Source organism: Callorhinchus milii, unplaced genomic scaffold, assembly GCF_018977255.1.
Source record: "Callorhinchus milii isolate IMCB2004 unplaced genomic scaffold, IMCB_Cmil_1.0 Scaffold19, whole genome shotgun sequence".
Lineage (NCBI taxonomy): Eukaryota > Metazoa > Chordata > Chondrichthyes > Chimaeriformes > Callorhinchidae > Callorhinchus > Callorhinchus milii.
In genome coordinates, this window is record NW_024704760.1 from 9,374,484 (window position 1) to 9,394,428 (window position 19,945).

Below are 19,945 nucleotides of genomic sequence, written 5' to 3' on the forward strand. Positions count from 1 at the left end.
TGTGAGTGTGTCAGTGTGTCGGATGTGAGTGTATTGGGGTGCGAGTGAATTGGGGTGTGAGTGTGTCAGTGTGTCGGATGTGAGTGTATTGGGGTGCGAGTGTGTGAGTGTATTGGGGTGTGAGTGCCTCAATGTTTTTAGTGGGCTGATGACACCTTCTGGTGAGCTCTGGTAACAAAGTTCTGAGCTGATAGTTAATTTTGCTGTGATCAGGAAAATTGATCAGAATTTTTTTTCAAACAAACTTATAAATTTCAAACGGTTAGCTCCTGTCTTTCAAATATCACCAAATATCGCCTCTCCCCTGTTATAATAATAATCCTCGCATTTGATACAGCGCTTTTCACGTCTTCTAGACATGTCAAAGCGCTTCACAGAATATACTGTAAAGTGAATTGACTGTATTTTTTTGTGGGCGAAACATGGCAGCCAATTGCACTCAGCAGTGTCCCACAAACAGTCGTGGATTAAAGTGACTAATTCATTATTGTGCTTTTTTTTGAGGGATTATTATCAGGCGTGTGGAGTAAGGAAACTTGCCCAAGGTTTTGTCCTGCCGGGAATTCGAACCCAGATTTCTCGCGTGTGAGGCGAGTGCTCTAACCACTGAGCTACAGGACTCCACTGTTCACCTTAAGCGCTCTGAGACGCCGTCCAGCATGAAGGGCGCTATATAAATGCAAGTTGTTGTTGTTCAACATAACTTAGTTGCAGAAGCTCTTTGAGACATTATGTTAAAAGCACTACCTAAGTTTGGCCCATCTGATCTCATCCGTCCAGAACACCCACCCTACCATCCCCATCATAGCATCAAGCTGCTTTTTAAATGAGTCCCAGTGTCCTGGCCTCAACCACCTGGCAATCTGTCCCAGTTGTCCTGAAATTGGCCTTTACCCCTCTAAACCTGTGTCCTCTTAATAATAATCCTTGCATTTGATATAGCGCTTTTCACGTCGGAAGGACGTCCCAAAGCGCTTCACAGAACACACTGTAAAGTGAATTGACTGTAAATTTGTGGGCGAACGCGGCAGCCAATTGCGCACAGCAATGTCCCACAAACAGTCGTAGATTGAAAATGCCAATTTTATTATTGTTTTTGGTTTTGGAGGGATTATTATTAGGCTCTGTGTGGAGTAAGGAAACTTGCCCAAGGTTTCGCCCTCTGCCTGGAATTGAACTCAGGTCTCGCGCTTGCAAAGCGAGTGCTCTAACCACTGAGCTACAGGACTCCACTCTTGTTCTACTGTCTTGCTGTATCCTAAAGTAATGATCTGGGTTTCTTTTCAATCTCATTTAAAATGTTATACACCTCTATGAGGTCCTCTCTGAGTCATCTTCTCTCAAGACTGATGAGCCTGAGGTTGTCTAGTCGTTGCTCACAGCTCATTCCTCTAACGCTGGGAATCATCCTCGTTGCTCTCCTCTGCACTGTCTCTATGGCCTGAGCAGCCCCTTATGTCAGTGACCAGAGCCGTGTGCAGTGTTCAAGGTGTGGCCTGACCAGAGCAACGTACAGCCTGACAATGACGTCTGGGGATCTGAACTCCACTGATTTAGCTCCTCGCCCGACATCCTGTTTGCCTTGTTTATTGCTGCCTCACACTGTTTTGACACAGTGAGCGATAGGTCAACTAACAACATAGTTTATAGTTGTATAGAATCAAATTGGATTGTCACTTCCTCAAAAAGTCTATGGTCATAGACCTTTCTGAACCTGCGTTGGCTGTCAATTATTAGCTTATTTTTCTATGGTTAATCTTCCATTTAGTTTCTGATGATTGACTCCATCATTTCCACTCTCATTGAGGTAAAGCTAATGAGTCTGTAGTTGCCAGGTATGATTCTGTCACTTTTTTTTTTAGCATTGGAATAACGTCTCTTTGCTTCCAGTCTATTGGAAACTCCCAGTCCTGACTGACTCTCTGGTAATGCCTGTCTCCTGAGGCAGATTGCTGCTCTCCTCTCCTCCTCAGGAAACTAGTGTGAGACACAGAGAACGAAATTGGGGGAATGCCCTTCAATAGAAAAAAAAACACAAACCAGAAAAAAAAGGATTTTGCTTTGAAAAGGGGAAAAAAAAGCTTCCCTGCCTGGCCCTGACCCAGGATTTAATGGGATTATCTTCCCGGGAATGTTTCTCTATTACAAATGTTACACTGTTGGGTATTGGGTGTTGTGAAACGCTGTTGTCTTGGACTTGGTTCCCCGCCCCATCGTTGTGAGGCCCCTCCTGTCTGCGAGCAGGTCAGCGGGAGTCTGTGCCGCACTCAGGGAGCAGCAGCTTAGTCAGGATGCTGCAGTAATAGGGCCCGAACACCAGGCTGTTGTGATGGACCACACGGCCCAGGGCAGAGGCCACATCCTGCAGCTCGGCCTGGACCGGGGTCAGGCCCCCTGGGAGAGGCTGCGGACAGCTCAGCGCATCCCTCAGGTACATCACCATCCGATTACCTGCAAACCAGATAAATAGTGTGAAAGGCTGTACACGGAGCGTCAAACACCAGGCACTGAGCTACACACACAGCCACCAGCACCCGAGATAGCGAATGTGATGAATGTATGGATGAGGGTCTCAGCAGCCTCAGGGGAGAGACAGTGGCGGAGTCGGGAGATGAGGTGGAAGGCAGAATGGGTCATGGCACAGTTGTGGGGTTTGAAAGACAGTTGACAGTTCTGGTTCTACCAATCTCTCCTCATTAGTGAAACCTCTCATCTCTGTTCTGGTCCAGTGAATCTCCTCTGTACCCGCTCTATTGTCTGCCACCCTCTCTATAATGGAGGGCCTGAAAGAGGGGGAGAAGTGTTGAGGGGGTCAGCGCAGACTCACCAAGTAACGTGCGAATGGGATTGTCTGTCTGTGCGATGCTTCTGATTTGGCCTTTCAGGATGAACTCGGTCTCGTTTGTCAAAGGAGCACTTTGCAGGTCAGACAGCGACCTCTTGACCTCTTTGATGACCTGGTCACTGATGGCAAGTAGAGCCTCCTCCAAGTTGAAGGTCCTGAAGGTCCCGTTCAACAGAAAAAAAAAACTTTTAATAGGAAGTCTTCTCTTGTTTCTTTGGTGCTCCCTCCACCATACCCCCCCGTATCTCTCCTCCTTGCCCCTCACTTCACCTTGACCCCTCCCTCCATCTCACCCCATTCCTCCCCCTCCGCCTCACCTCCTTCTTCCTCCCCCCTCCCGCTGTGTCACCCCCTCCCTCCCTCCCTGCCCGCCTTAAAACTCCTCTCATCAATCATGCTTTCGGCCACTTTTCCCTTACCCTCCCCAGCACAAGCTGCCAATCAGTTATGTGAAGCTCTGAGAGATGTCTTCCCGATGGGAAAGGTATTATGTTGTAAAGTGTAAAGTGTTGTTGGTGCAGTGAGGATGAGGGAGATCAGGGCTGGAATCTACAACAAAACCTTCAGATCGTAGGAAAAGTAGCACAACCTGTGTTTCAGTCTGTGGGTGCAGCCACGATCTGAGAATTCCTGAGGAATTCTTGAGAATGATCAGCGTACTTCACCAAAGTCTCTATGAGGTGGCAGCCCGGCTCAGTTGGTAGCATTCTTGCCTCAGAAGGTAGTGGGTTCAAGCCCCATGTCGGAACATTAAACTCACATTAAACGTCTAATTGGATACTCCAATTCAGTGATGGAGGTATCAGGTGAGACATTAAACCAAGGTCCTGGTAGCCTGTTCAGGATAGACATTAAAGATCCCACAACACTATTCAATAAAACAAGAGAGTTTCTCTTTCCCCAGTGTCCTGGCCAATAATCCCCCAAATAAAATTGGTCACTCACTCCATGGCTGTGTGTGGCACATTGCTGTGTGCAAATTACCTGCTGCGTTCATCTACAAAATACAGTCTCTGCACTTTACAGTAGATCGTGTGAGTGCTTTGAGACGTCCTCCGGATGTGAAAGATGCTGTATCATTTGTAAGGATTATGATTTTTTAAAGCCCTGTGTAATTCCTGGCTGGGATTGCTACTGCTGCTGCATGGAGCTCCGTGGTTAGTTACAGTGACAGCCCAGTTTACATCTCCTGGGACATTTTCACTCCCAGCCCAGAGACCTCCCCACCCAGCAGTGACCAAAGATCTTCATTCCAACGTACCTCAGGGCCCTGTTCTGCCAGGGGTCTCCGGCCTGAAATTCCACCTGGTCTCAGGCAACACCATTATTTTGTCTTGCAGAATGTGCAGAATTGTGGAAAATTCTTAAGTTGCTAACCCCCTTTTTAACGCAAATGTTCTTTAAAAAAAAGAAATCAGACTGCATTGAAGAGTCTTCCACAATTCTGTCTCAATTTTCAGACAAAGAGTTGGGTTTACGGGCTAAGACTGGGTGGAATTTCAGGTCAAAGTTTCCATGCCCCCAACACTAACGTACCACCTACAGTAAATCCTTTGAAGCGCTCTGAGACATCTCTGCAATGTGAGAAGATATTATGTAAAATGCAAGGATTATTGTTATATTCTCCCCCAACCAACATAGGCCTCAAAGAACAAATATTAATAATAATAATTAGGTATTTCACATTGTGAGGATGTCTCAAAGCCCTTCATAGGATTTACTGCAACAGATGTTTTTCGTCAGCAAATAAAAATTGGTCACTCACTCCACAGCTGTTTGTGGCACATTGCTGTGAGCAAACTGGCTGCTGTGATTCGCCCACAACATACACAGTCACTGCAGTTTACAGTATATCCTGCGAAGCACTTTAGGATGTCTTGATGATTTTATAACGCAATACATCAAATACAAGGATTATTATTATTATTAACGCAGCAGTCAATTTGCGCACAGCCACATCTCGCAAATAGCAATGAAGTGCCAATCCCAAGATCCCACTTGCTTGTTAGCTGACAGGTGTCTGACGGAGGAATTGCTTTTCTGGGAGTAACAATCCCTTCAAAAAAAATAATAATTTGATCACAAAATCCACTGTTTGTGGGACGCTGCTGTGTGCAAATGGCTGCCACGTTTTGCCCACAAATGTACAGTCAATTCACTTTACAGTATATTCTGTGAAGCTCTTTGAGTCTTCGAGAAGACGTGATAAGGCGCTATATCAAATGTAAGGATTATTATTATTATTATTATCAGGCAGTGTGATTTCTAGCTCCACCATGTTTCTCTCAGTTCTCAACAATGCCATAAGGTGGAGCCATAGTGTTACCAACAGGGAAAAGGTTGACTTTGGACTGAAAAACATTGATAGTAAAAGGGATTTGCCAGAGCGGCTGTTAGAGCAGAGGAGACAATTAAACAGCACTGAAGCAGCGCGAGGGAGACCGTACAAGATGGCCTCAGTTACCCAGACCATCGGTCCCAGGGTCAGGGTCCCGGCATTAGGAGTCTCGGTGCTATGTGCTGGTTAAGCCTAACACTTTCCTAATGTGGTCAATAGTAATCCTTGCATTTGATACAGCGCCTTATCAGTCGTTGAGACGTCTCAAAGCGCTTCACAGGATCTACTGTAAAGTGTAGTGACTGTATTTTGTAGGCGAACGTGGCCGCCATTTTGCACAATTCTATTTAGGGGATTGTTGGCCGAGTTACCAATGTGGTCTTTTCTCCATATCCTACTTTCCTTTCTCTGCCCTTTATATATCCCAAGACGATTCTGCATCTTTTGCCCCCCTTGTGGCTGCCTCCGTCGTTAATGTTTGCCCCTCAATCCCACTGGCACCAGCCAAACTACCTGTCTGCCCTTCCCCGTGTGCACTGAGGTCAGAGAATGGTTACACCAGGTGGATGTTATTCTGCCTCCTCTCATGTCCCGGTGGTGCAGAAGGTGTGATTTACTTACCTGTGATGCAACCCCTCTAACAGGGCAGCAGTCACCTGCTTTAACTTATCTACAAACCCAGGCTGCACGCCCAGCACATTACTGGTCACCAAAAGGACGGAGGCCACAAGCTTTAGGTAAGTCAGTCTTTGCTGCAGCTCCTGGAGACGAGATCTGTCCATCAGCATAGTCTGTGGTGGGGGAATGGGACGACACACACACACAATTTGCTCAGTGTCGCAGTCATTATCAACGGTCATCCTTGCATTTGACACAGCGCCTGATTTAAGTCATCATTACATCTCAAAACACTTCACAGGGTTTATAAGTGTAGTGACTGTCTGTTTTGTAGACAAACGCGGCAGCCCATTTGCGCACAGCCACGTCCCACAAACAGCCGTGAAGTGAAGGATGAACATGATCTGGGGGAATTGGTGGCTGAGACCGAGGGGAGGAAACTCCCTTCTGTTTTCGATTAGAATCGGGGTTTTCAGGCTGCTGAACTGGAGCTCGCTTTTACATCTCATCTATTGTCCCTCTGACAGTGCAACACTCCTCTGCCCAGCACTGCATTGGAGCGTCCACCAAGGCTGTCAGGTCAAAGCCCCCAACGTGAGCCTTGGATTCACAACTTGGGCAAGAATTTCCATGCGTAATTTTAGAATATCGATTCCTCCATCTTCCTGATGAGAGGGAGAATAATTAATACTCTGGGATTTCCATGTGTGGGTGGATGTATGGAACGCTCAGTTCGGTTTGGATACTCTTAACACATGGTGATGGGTTTCCGCATACATCAGACACCCGGCTGGTCGAGCAGATTGCTGACACTTGTACCAGGGTGAAAGGACTAGGAGATGGTTAAAATAACAAGGTAATGAGGGCTTGAATTTGAACTGAAATAAAAAAAATCTGTGCAAGCCCTATATCCTGTGTATTACATCACTGCTGGTGATGTGAGTGGTGTGAGATCCAGGGCCGTACAGGAGGTCCTCATTTGCCTGTCGGTTTTGCAGCCATTCTCCTCACCCCCCCACCCTAGTCACAGGTGCTGAATAATAATAATCCTTGCACTTCATATAGCACTTCATCATGTCTTCGAGACGTCTCAAAGTGCTTCACAGGACATACTGCAAAGTGAATTGACTGTATATTTTGTGGATGAAATGCTACAGCCAATTGCGCACAGCAGCGTCCCACAAACAGTCGGGGATTGAAGTGACCAAATTATCAACATTATTTTTTGGGAAGGGATTATCACCCCCGGCAAAGCGATCTGCCAATGAACTATTAACCAGGTTCCTACTTACTGTTAGGTGAACAGAAGTGTGTGTGTAGTAAGGAAAATTGCCCAACGTTTCGCCCTGAGCTGTATTCACTTGGGATTTACCTCGGGGTATGTGTTGCTGTCAGCCTCCCATTGCAGCAGGTTGATGTAGCCTTGGTTGAGCACCAGCGTGGGGCTGAGCACTGTGGGTCTGTAACCACCAGAGCCCGCAGCGAGTGACTGGGCCGTTTCTGCCGCTGCCGTCTTCAGCCATGTTTTCGTGTTGTCCAAGGCGTCTGAGGAGAGAGAGAGGAAGGACTCAATGTTCAGTTCTTTCAATCCCCAGGGCCAGGCAAATCCTTAATTCTTAAGGCAAAATACTGCAGATTCTGGGAATCTGAAATAAAAACAGAAGTCGCTGGGAATACTCAACAGGTCAGGCAGCATCTATGGAGAGAGGAAAGTTAGTTAGGTCGATTAACTCACGTTCCTCTCCCCATAGATGCTTCCTGACCTGCTGAGTGTGCCCAGCGACTTCTCTTTTTAATGCTCTTTAATGCTTGTAAAGCATCAACATTAACCTAGTTTTGGACAAACCACTCTTGCACCAGTCAGTGGTTTATTGCAGTACAGCACAAATTGACAGTTATAGCAATTTTCACGTCGGGCGAACTTTTGGCACCCGAGTGAGAGATGGGGGTCGAAGGGGGTGGGGAGGAGCACAAGACATTATTTGTATTGGGCACCATATCTTTTGGATATTGATCTCTCTTCCTCTGATCGTTCCTCCTCCTCCGATCTCCCCGATGGCTCAACCGAGCTGCTCAAGGTGTGTGTATGAGAGTGAGAGAGTGAGTGTGAGAGAGAGAGAGAATATATGTGGTGGAGGGTCACTTACTGGGCTGCTTGTCCAGGAATTGCTGGAATTGGCCTCGCTCGTACTGGATGGACTGCTGCAACAGGTGTGGCTTCAGGCTGCGGATGGTGAAGTTTGCCATGTCCATCTTCATCAGATCCAGAACGCGGAAGATCTCCCTGAGAAAGCGAGAGAGAGAGAGAGCACAGCAACACAGCGAGATCGTCACACGCCCTCACACCATCACAGACCAGAGACCATCTATTACACACCCTCAAGCCACAATTTCACCAAGTAACAAGTAATTTCCCCTTGCTTCCTCTGATACCATGGGGAGGGGGAGGGGAGGGGAGGGATAGTGTATGATTATCACACATCGTATTCTTCCCCTCCCCCGGGGGTCTGTTTCATGTCATCACCTTTGTTTCTCTAAACTGTTTGTCCCGCGTCTGAGTGTGAGTCTGCTACATAGACATCCAGAAACAGGAGGAGCTCATCCAAAACTCCTGCCCCCCCCACCTCGGGTCTGAGGATTTGTACACTACCCCCCCACCCCACCTCCCACGTTCCCGTTGGAGGAGTTTATCACTGGAGTTTATATTAGAAAGTGAGAGATGGAGGGAATTTGGGATTGATTCAGAGAGTGGGACGGAGTGGCTGCAAATACAATCCCGGTTCGTCGACCACACACACACACACACACGTGTACACAAACACATGTACACATAGACATATACAAACACGTACACAAACACATGTACACAGTCAGGTACACATATACACAACACAAACCTACACATATCACATACACATATACATAGACACATACATAAACACATTATACAAACACGTACACAAACACATATATAGAAACACACGGATACAAACACACACATATATATATATACACACACACACAAATGCATACCCACACATATCCACACTGCACACACATACCTGAAGATTGGTACCGGCTGGGTCAGACCTTTCAGTCTGTTGATATCCTGGTCTCTGACTGGAGCACACAGCATGGCCATGGTGGCTGTGATGAAGCGAGCTAGCTGGGGGAGGCTCAAGGCTCCATGCCTCGCCTGCTGCTGGATCAGCTCCATGTCCAGCACTTCCTCGATGTGCGCCCGCAGGCGGGTGTGGGCCGGGAGCAGGAGCGAGAGCAGCGACTGTGGGAGACAGGACACACTGTCAGCAAACAGCCAGAGAGCTCAGCTCCAGCCTTCCCCACCGCATTATTGGATGCTTAAGTCTTCCCAACATGGTCCGGAGAACTCCAAGATCCAACTATGAGACCTGGGCCCTGTAGCCAGGCCATTCACTGTCTGTGATCCTCAGCAGCCATGTGTCTGCTACAAGACATAACCAGGGCCAAATAGTCAGAAGTCAAGGCCCAAAGCCTTATATGTTAACTGATGTCTTAAAAAGAGCTTTATTTCCCCTTTGCTTCTTCTCATTAATAATAATAATTCTTGCATTTCATATAGCACTTCATCACGTCTTCAAGACGTCTCAAAGCGCTTCACAGAATATGCTGTAAAGTGAATTGACTGTACATTTTGTGAGCAAAATGCGGCAGCAAATTACACACAGCAGTGTCCCACAAACAGTCATGGATTAAGTAACCAAATTATTATTATTATTTTTGAGGGATTTTTCCCACAGAAAAGTGATCCACTAACAACCGGGTTTCTACTAGAGGCGCGTGGAGTAAGGAAACTTGCCTAACGTTTCGTCCTGCCCGGGAATCAAACTCAGGTCTCTCACTTGCGAGGTGTGTGCGTCGACCACTGAGTTGCAGGACTCCACAAATTATGTCTGTGTAGGTGTGCCTATGATTCCTCAGTCTTGGCACATATGAAAATATTTTGCGTTTGATTCCTTTGTGGCATTATTTTACTGAGCTCTCTCTCTCTCTCTCTCTCAGGTCCCCTCTGGGACATCTCAGAAGACCCCAAGCTTATCCATTCCTTCCTGATTGCTCATCCTTCCAACACTGGGATCAGCCTCGTTGCTCTCCTTTGTTTTGCCTCCAGAGACCTGGACGGCCCCTCATGTTGCTAACAGATCAGGTGTGACCCTTAATCAGAAACAGGAGGGGTTCCAGCTGAACCACTCGTGTGGCACCTTTCCACCTTTTCTTTTATCTCTGAATTTCAAAGCAGTCTCCTGGGTTGCAAATTCTTTTGGCTCAGTTATAGTTCTGTCCCCTTCCTTCACCTGATCATTATTTCTCTTTGATTTCAGCACGTTTGAACCTTTGTGACTCACATCTTAAAGATCGTCATCATGCCACCTGAGCACACACCCTCTGTATCATTTTCCTGCATTAATCTCCTCTGGTGTAATGGTTGACAAGAAATTGAACGGTTAATGCTCGGGAGGTGGGGAGGTTAAGAAGCCTGTTTGTCAAAAGTAACTTTTAAAATATCTTTCAGGCCTGAGGTAGGTGTAGGCCGTTCAGCCCCTCGAGCCTGTTCCACCATTTTATAAGATCATGGCTGATCTGTACCTCAACTCCAATTACCGGCCCTTGCCCCATATCCCTTGACCCCTGACCTAACAAAATATTTATCCACCTCAGTCTTAACACACCCTGGGCAGTCCCCACGCACACACACACACAAACGCACCGGGTGTCAGCCTGGCGCAGGCACTCACACTTCCGTCCCTGGGCTGGAAGGTTGTGTGTTTATACCACCCACGTCAGGACTCTGAGCTCACAGTCTAGGCTGATACTCCAGTGCAGTGCTGGGGGGAGGGAGCTCTGCATTATCAGGTGTATTGACTTTTGGAGCAGACTTTAAATCTTCTATATCTATTCAGCTGGATGTTAAAGATTCACTATTCCAACTGAAAAGAGAAAGTAGTTTCTCTCAATGTCCTGGTAAGACAATCCCCTGGATAAATTTGTCATTGCCTTCATGGCTGTTTGAGGTGCATTGCTGTGAGCCAATTAGCTGCTGCGTTCGCCTACAAAATCCAGTCACTGCACTGGCTAGGACTTATCTGCTTGGAGAAGGTTTAATGGTACGGGTGCAGTACAAGTGCGGAGATTATTAAACACTTACCGCTAAAGCTCCCACTCTGCTTGCTTTGCTCATCAAGGCATGAACACCAATACTTCGGACAATAAGAATTCTTCAATGACTAATAGAATCCCGAATAGTTCCGACGAAGGGTCGTGGACCCAAAATGTTGACTCGCTTTCCTTTCTCCATAGATGCTGCCTGACCTGCTGAGTGTTCCCAGCGATTTCTGTTTTTGTTTTCAGAATCCCAAATACCTCGCTGTGGACTGAGCCAATTCATTTAACAGGCCTTAAAGCTGTCACTGTGTGTTGTGAGCCGGTGTCGGACTGGGCTGGTTCTCACCTCTTTGACCTCCTGGAGGAGTTTGATGGCGTGTGTGTACTGCGGCGGTGTCTTGCTCAGCTGTGACTGCAAACTGTCCCAGAAGGCTTTATGGACGACCTCCTTCACTCTGCTCTCCAAACTGGGCAAGAGATGGACAGATGTTGAATAGACAGAGTGAGGACCGATAGAGACAGGAAATAGACCCCAGGCGAGGAGGAGAGGAGAGAACATCATTGCTCGGGGCAGAGCTGCTGGTTGGCGCCTGTAAACGTCTCCCAAAACACATCCCGGGGCAGCCAGTAGGGCCTCCGCCATCCGGGCTGCACCAAGAACACGAGCGGGTGTGTTCCCGTCATAAAGAACTTTCGCTCACGAAACGCACACTCTCTGCATATCCTGTGAAGCGCTTTGGGACGTCCCGCTGACGTGAAAGGCGCTGTACCATATATATGTAAGGATTATTACTTCTAGGATTGGTGACAGATATTTTGTCATCGAGAAACCTGAGGCACAGGGCAAGTCATCACTGAGGCCCTAAAGAGGAAAGAAAGGCCCAAAGGCAAACTTCAAATCGAACCCCGTGGAAGATGAACCCCTGTTTGTTAGGTCAGGGCATCAAGGGATACGGGACAGGGGCGGGTAATTGGACTTGAGGTACATATCAGCCATGATCTTATAGATTGGCGGAACAGGCTCGAGGGGCTGAATGGCCTACTCCTACTTCTATGTTTCTATGGCGGGTGCAGTGCTGAGTAAACGCCAGGGATAGGTTTGAAACAACGCACACTTTGGGAAGAATTTCATTTGGAATCAGTGAGCCCAACACCAAACGTGAGCTTTCACTGGTGTTTAACTGAAGAAGAAAAGTCTTTTCGATCAAGCCCCCGGGGAAGGTCTGTATCCCAGTCACGTACATACCTGTCCTCGGAAGGTTCCGGCTGTCGGATCTGGAAGTTGCTGTTGATGACTATTTCATGTGCAATAACCATCTTGGACACTCCGTTAGCAATCTCCATCACCTCAGTCAGGGGCACGAGTCTGGGCGGGCTGGCTGTGGAGAGGATACAACACTAATACAGCACATCTGGACACCCACTCGCACACATCTGTGTACCCAATAACATCTGTGTACCCACTAACGCACATCTGTGTACCCACTAACACACATTTGCCACTTTAGAATAGTTCAGAATTAATTTATGTTTTGCAACAAAATGTAAGACTTAATGGCATTACTTGGATATGTGTAAAAATGCTGTGGTAGTGCATACACACACAAGTTTGTGGGTATACACACATGTTAGAGAGTATGTACACATGTTAGTTGGTATACACATGTTAGAGGGTATACATACATGTTAGTGGGTATACACACATTAGTGAGCACACTATAACCACTGATAGATGAACATCAATCCTTATCGTTGCATTTTGATATAGAAGTTTTCACGTCTTCCAGACGTCTCAAAGCGCTGTTTTTTTCCTTGAGGGGTTATTATGAGGCGTGTGTAGTAAGGAAACTTGCCCAAGGTTTTGCCCTGATGGGAATCAAACCCAGGTCTCTCGCTTACGAGGCGAGTGTTCACTGAGGAACACGCAGCTGTGGAACACGCAGATAAACGAGGGCTGTGATTGTTGCCTGTGTTGCTGGATCTCATGTGTAATGAGCAGGAGGTGTGTGTCTGGAGCTGCCTCTGTGACTTTACAAACAGTAACTAACTTCATTCCAAGACACTAAGGATCCTTTTCACATCGGTTCAGGCAGCCAGGTGATGGTAGCTAAAGTGCAGCTCCCACACCGCCCCCTCCCCCCACCCACCCCGAACATTGACTGTAATCGAGTACAACTAACACTGTAATCTGTGAGAGTCGTCCTGCATCTGGTCTGAGGTGTCCAGACAGTGGCTGTGGGGAATGCACAGCTCAGTGTCAGGTTGGGCCTCTGCCGGGTTGCTTGGCTCCTACAATCATAATAGGTATAGTTTTGGGGGTTGAGAGCTCGGCACCAAGGTTTGATCCCAGCCCCTGGGTCAGCCTGGCTTAGCCTGGTCGCACTCTCGTCTCTAGGTCAGAGATTGCGGTCTAAGCCTTGTGGAGGCGACTCTTTCTCTGGGGAGGGGGGTAGAGAGTCAGGGATGATGTGCTTCAGATAAGACCTTAATCTGAAGTCTCTTCTGTACCTGTTCATTGTGTCTACCTCGCAAAGCGAATACCTGCCGGTGAGGATCATTGAGCAAGGTCGAAAAACAAGAAATACACGTCTAATATTACACTGTCAGAGCTGCCAAGATCTGATTGTTTGGTGGAGCAGGCTCGGTGGGTAGATCAGAACAGTTCATCAGAACAGGATCGTGGACCCGAAACACTGACTCACTTTCCTTTCTCCATAGATGCTGCCTGACCTGCTGGGTGTTCCCAGCGACTTCTGTCTTTGTTTTGAAATTTCCAGCATCTGCAGTATTCTGCGTCTAATACTCTCCAGGATCCAGGAAGCCCAGGTGCCTCCCTCCAGGGAGAGAGTACGCATTCTCCTCCATGTGCAGGTGGCAGACGTGGAACTCTCAGTCTAGTTTGGATACTCTTAAGCACGGTGATGGGTTTCTGCACGTGTCAATCACTGGTTGACCACAGTGATGGGTGTCTGAGTGTGAGAAACACGCACTGATCCAAAACAAATGTGTAATCTTAAATTTTAAGAGCAAATAATAATAATATCTGCATTCGATATAGAGAACTATCATGTCGTCAAGACGTCTCAAGTTGCTTCACAGGATTTACTGTAAAGCATAGTGATGGGTTATTTGTTGGTGAACCCAGAGACTAATTTGCGCACAGCAGTGTACCACAAACAGCCATGGAGTGAGTGACCAGTTTTACTTGGGGGCTTGTTGGCCAGGACACGAGGAGAGAGAAACACCGTTTGTTTTCAGATAGCGCCACGGGATTTTTAACAACCACCCGAACAGGCAGATGGGACCTCGGTTTAACGTCTCATCCAAAGGTGGGCGACAATGCAGTGCTCCCCCAGCACAAATGGTCTCACAGGCTGAGATTAGGTGGAATTCGGGGGGCTTTAGTCTCTTGCTGACGAGCTGCTGTCTGACCACGAGGTGTCTGATGATGTTCCAATTACCGGCCCAATTCTCTGAGAAAAAGCTAAATGAATATCTGCAGCAGCCCCTTGCCTAATTGCCAGAAGTGAACAGCCCCCCAGGCCTGCCATCCACACCCACTGCAAACCTCAAAGCATCCAGGCCTGCAACGCTGGGGGCTGGTATGTCCCCAGGCCCCTGGCAGATGGAGGTTGAAACAAATAATCAGAGTCTTTGCTGGAAATTGCTGGCCTTTGGTTAATTTGTGGTGTTTTCCATACTTGTGAAATTAATCACATTTAGAAGTCTTTCCTTTCATATGTGCTGTGAGTAGCTTTGTTACCGTGACGGAAGTTTTAAACCTCTGACAGTCTGAAAGCTTTCCTTTAAGCTGCTGATTTCTGGCCCTACGAGTGAAAAAGCTGTTGCCTTTTGATTATTTAGCTCTTACTAATTGGAGGGGCTCAATCTTGCGTCCACAGTGTCCCAGTGTGGATCAGCGAGAGGTGAATAACAGGTTTTACTTAAAATGGATGAAAATTAAGCGGGGATTTTAATGTCAGTGATTTTTGGATTATTCTGATCTGTGCGTTTAGAATTAAAGCTTTAAGCTGTTGTGGAACTATGAATGGAAGCAAAGGCACAGTGTGTGTCTGGTGAGGACAGTGAGGGCTGCTGCTGGGTGAGTGATAACGGCATTCTGCACTGCCACCGACTTCCCTGTTGGGTTAATAACGGCATAGCTGCCAGCCAGCAGGAGATGGTCTAGCCTCTAACTATCACTTGTGCAGGTCGGATGTGGTGTGCGAAGCCCGACAGGTCCCGCCTGGTAAATTGCTACTTACAGCTGGGAACATCTGGTTTGCGGAGAGCAGGCATGTCGCTGCTGCCCTGGCCTCCAGCCGTGCTGACTTCATTGAGCACAGACCCACTGCCCTCTGCTCGCTCAGTCTCACTGCCCCTGACTGCAGGCGGCCTGTCCTCACTGTTCGGCATTTTGTCCATTTCCAGCTTCGGTAATAAACCTGAGGGGGGGGGAGAGACACCTTTTAGAGCTGTGCCACAGTATTAGATCTCAGTCAGCAAACAAAAGGCTATGCCTTTGGTCCCCATTAGTTTATCAAACTGGACAGCAGCAAATTCACTGCTGAGGTTTCATCTCACGAGAGTAAGGACCAATTTGTATTTTTATAAGCACTTCACTTTATCGAATTTAATCGTCTGAAAGTGCTTTGCAGTGATTACTGCTGAGTGTAGTGACTGTTCGATTGATAACCACACCAATGCTTTTGCACACAGCCAGGTCCCACACTGTCATGGGGCCAACGACACAGAGAGAAACTCCCTTCTCTTTTCAAACGGTGTCACAGGATCTTTGAATAGGCAGAACATCTCATCTGAAGGAAGGCACCTCCTGACCAGCCACAATGCTCCCCCCCCCAGCACTGCTCTGCAGCGTCAGCCTGGAATGTGAGCTTAAACCTGAAAGTTTAGGACGCTGCCGTGCGCAATTGGCTACCACGTTTCGTGCACAAATATACAGTCAATTGACTTCACAGTATATTTTTGAGACGCTTTGAGACGTCTCGAAGACATGATAAGGTGCTACATCAAATGCAAATTACTATTCATTATTAAAGTGGTGGGATGTGACGACCTTCTGAGGCAGAGGTGAGAGTGCGTAGGCTAGAGTCACAAAAACACTGCAAATAATAATAGCAATCTTTACATTTGATACAGCACCATGCTTTCAGCCATTCTGCCCCCCGCTCTCTGGAAATCCATCCCAGAGTTCCTCCAACGCACCCCCCTCTCTCCCCACCTTGTGTGTCAGCCTGGCGTAGTGATAACACTCTTGCCACTGAGTCAAAGGTTCAAGCCCCACGTTGGGACTTGAATCACATAGTCGAAGTTGACACTCCAATGCAGTGCTGGAGGGGGGAGAGGGGAGTTTATCCTCTGAAGCTCTTTGAGACGTCTCAACAGATTGGGCCTTGGTTTAACGACTCACCAGAAGACGCTTCTGACAATGCAGCGCTCCATCATCAACAACAACAGCAACAAAATTACATTTGGATAGCGCCTTTCACGTCAGGAGGACGTCCCAAAGTGCTGGACAGACAGAGTTACGGGCAATGTAGCTCTAACGTTTCTGAACTTAATAATCCTGGCATTTGATATAGCACCTTATCGTATCATTGACATGTCTCAAAGCGCTTCACAGGATATGTATAATTATAATATAATCCTTGCATTTGATATAGATCCTTATCATGTTTTCGAAACCTCTCAAAATGTTTCACAGAATATACCGTAAATTGGACTGACTTTGTATTTTGTGGGCGAAATGAGGTAGGCAGTAGTGCACAGCAATGTCCCACAAACAGCCATGGAGTGAGTGACCAATTTTATTTGGGGGATTGTTGATCAGGACACCTGGAGAGAGACACTCCCTCTCTTTTTCAATAGTGCCATGGGATCTTTAACATCCAGCTGAACAGGCAGACAGGACCTCCAGCACTGCATTGGAGTGTCAGCCTACCCTATGTGATTCCAAGTCCTGACGCGGGGACTTGAACCCACAACCTTCTGAGTCAGAGGCGAAAGTGCTACCAGGTTGACACATGACAACTTGTGTATATTAGAGATACAAAAAGCCGTGTGCAATTGGCTGCCATGTTTCACCCGCAAAATACACAGTCACTCCACTTTGCAAAATATTCCGTGAAGCGCTTTGAGACACTTCAACGACATGATAAGGCGCTATCAAATGCAAGGATTATTATTATCACCACTGCACCCCACACCCTGACTACCTGACAGTATAGTGCGTGCTGGTCTCTCAACCACAGAGTAACTGCGTTAAAGGAACCCAAACAGTAGAGTCAGTCCATCAGCCACAACACTCCATGATCTGCAATCAACTTATTAATTATACTTGTTGATTTCATACATATAAAAGCATAATTGAATAAAAATGTTCATGTCCGAAAAGCTGCAACATCGATTACTTCCATTTTGCAGGTTTAAAGCTATCAGCTAATAATCACAATGTCAACCAGTTAGCCAGATGTCCAATAATCACATGGCTTTAACCTTTTAAGGCTTCCCTCGAGTGTCCAGTCAAAAATGGTTAGCAAATCACCCAGAACCTGTGTTGTTTACCATTCACTCCACTGTCAGAAGAGGCAGGACTGCTGTGAAAAGCTATTTTTAGGGCATAAAATGCTAAAGAAGAACAATTAGTTGCATTTGTAGAGTGCCCCTTGCGCGAGGTAGCGTCCTGGAGCACTAAAGAAGAGGTGAGTGTTAACGTAATTCCAGGCAGTCTTAGCCCCTGTGCCTTACCTGATCACTGCTCACTCTGTTCCTTGGTTCTCGCCTGGAATTGCAAACTGAAACTGTGTTATTTCCTGCGCATCATCAGATCCAAGGATTCCTGTGTATCAGGAGCGGTGGGGGCTCCTGAGTGAGCCAGGAGAGTTGTCTTGCCAAATATAATTATATTACATACTCTATGGTCACTCTATGCCCAGTGCAGGGCAATACATCCAGTGCTAGAATGCTTGGCTGACTGGTGCGTCAGTGTCAGCACTGAGGGTGTGTCAGTGTCAGTCAGCCGTTTAAACCTCAGGAAGTTGCTGAATTGTGCAGTTTGTGACAGTTTCTAATATTGAAAGTAAACAGGAACTGCCTGCAGTCCCGCCTCTTTCGCTCTTTTACAAACCTTTATTGTAAAATGCGGAGTCCTGTAGCTCAGTGGTTAGAGCACTCGCTTTGCAAGCGAGACACCTGGTTTGATTTCCGGCAGGGCGAAACCTTGGGCAAGTTTCCTTACTCCACACAGAGCCTAATAATAATCCCTCAAGAAAAAAATCAATAATAAATTGGTCATTTTCAATCCACGACTGTGTGTAGGACACTGATGTGCGCAATCGGCTCCCGTGTTTCGCCCACAAATATACGGTCAATTCACTTTGCAGTCTATTCTGTGAAGCGCTTTGAGACGTCGAGAAGATGTGAAAAGCGCTATATCAAATGCGAGGATTATTATTATTATCATAAAAACAACTGAGCCACAGCTGGCACCTAACCTAACTTGGTCAGAGCCACAGTGGCCAGTGTGTGACAGCCCAGGACAGAGAGAAACACTGTACTAAACCAGGAAGGAGGCGTTGGATTTTCCCGCAGACAATTTTGAAAGTAAAGCAGCATTTCACCATAGCAACCAGGAAATGACATGTTGTAAAGTCCCTCCGCCCCGCAGCTCTCAGCTGTGCGGCATGTGTGTGCAGTGGTTTGCGCTGTATGTACTGTGCAGTCATGTAGAGTACACAAATACTATTATTGATAATATTATGGGTAGTAATGGACAGTACTGCCAGAACATTACAGGCCAGGCCACTAGTGCAGCTCAATATTACTGTACGGTATTACACTGAATTGACCTGCACTATATGTATTAGACAGCACTGGGCTGTTATATTCTGTATTGATTATGTGCACTGGTTCGCACTACTGTACGTGTCCTGGCTTACACTACTACATTGAGATGTACTACACTGTGTTGCATTTTAGAGGAAACTCAATCCATCACTAAAAGTAGCAACACTGGTTAATAAGACAATAAAAAAAAGCAAACCAGGCATTGGGTTCATTTCTAGAGGGATAGAAATGATAAGCAGAGAAGTTATGGTAAACCTCTATAGTTAGACCACACAAAGAATACTGTGTGCAGTTCTGGTCCCCACATTATAGAAGGGATGTGGAGAGGGTCGAAGGAGATTCACAAAGATGATCCCAGAACTGAGAGGTTATACCTATCAGGAAAGGCTGAACATACTTGGACTCTTCTCTTGAAAAGCAGAGGGTAAGGGGTGACCTGATAGAGGTGTTTAAAATGATGAAAGGTTTTGATAGGATAGACATAGGGAAGATGTTTCCACTTGTGGGAGAGACCAAAACCAGGGGATATCAATATAAAACAGTCACAAATAGATCAAATAGGGAAGTTAGAAGAAATTTCTTCACACAGAGAGTAGTGGAAATATGGAACACGTTACCACAAGGAGTTTTTGAGGTAAATAGCATAGATGTATTTAAGGGAAAGCTCGAGAGGTACATGAGGGAGAAAGGAATAGAAGGTTATGCTTGAAGGTTTAGTTGAGGAAGGGCAGGAGGAGGCTCATGTGGAACATATAAACACCGGCATAGACCAGCTGAGCCGAATGGCCTGTTTCTGTGCTGTATATTCTAATGTATTTTTTACTATCGGCCGGACTCTGACACATGTAGAAACCAATCACAATACTTAAGAGCATCCAAAGCAGACTGAGAAATCCACATACAACAACAACAACAACAAGATTCCATTTATAAAGCGCCTTTCATGTCAGGAGGACATCCCAAGGCGCTGCACAGTTGGGTCATGACCCGAGCAGGGGGGAAATGGTCAGGGTGAGGGGAGGGATGGGAGGGAGCGAGGAGGGGGGAAATGGTCAGGGTGAGGGGAGGGAAGGGAGGGAGCGAGAAGGGGGAAGAGAGTCGAGAGGGGAGCTGAAGGCTCGGTCAAAGAGAGACAT

The 19,945-nt window shown here is 46.9% G+C and overlaps 1 protein-coding gene across 1 annotated transcript; it reads right to left on the reverse strand.

The window, feature by feature from the left end:
• Positions 1 to 1,248: 1,248 nt before the first annotated feature.
• Positions 1,249 to 17,950, reverse strand: LOC103179058 (T-complex protein 11-like protein 1). The gene is made up of 10 exons (XM_007894133.2): positions 17,712 to 17,950; positions 15,209 to 15,388; positions 12,190 to 12,322; positions 11,290 to 11,410; positions 8,864 to 9,084; positions 7,949 to 8,085; positions 7,174 to 7,346; positions 5,805 to 5,974; positions 2,828 to 3,000; positions 1,249 to 2,451 (listed from the first exon to the last, which is right to left on the reverse strand). The coding sequence occupies exons 2-10, from the start codon at positions 15,366 to 15,368 to the stop codon at positions 2,246 to 2,248; spliced, it is 1,494 nt and encodes a 497-aa protein (XP_007892324.1). The 5' UTR covers positions 15,369 to 15,388; positions 17,712 to 17,950; the 3' UTR covers positions 1,249 to 2,245.
• Positions 17,951 to 19,945: the final 1,995 nt, after the last annotated feature.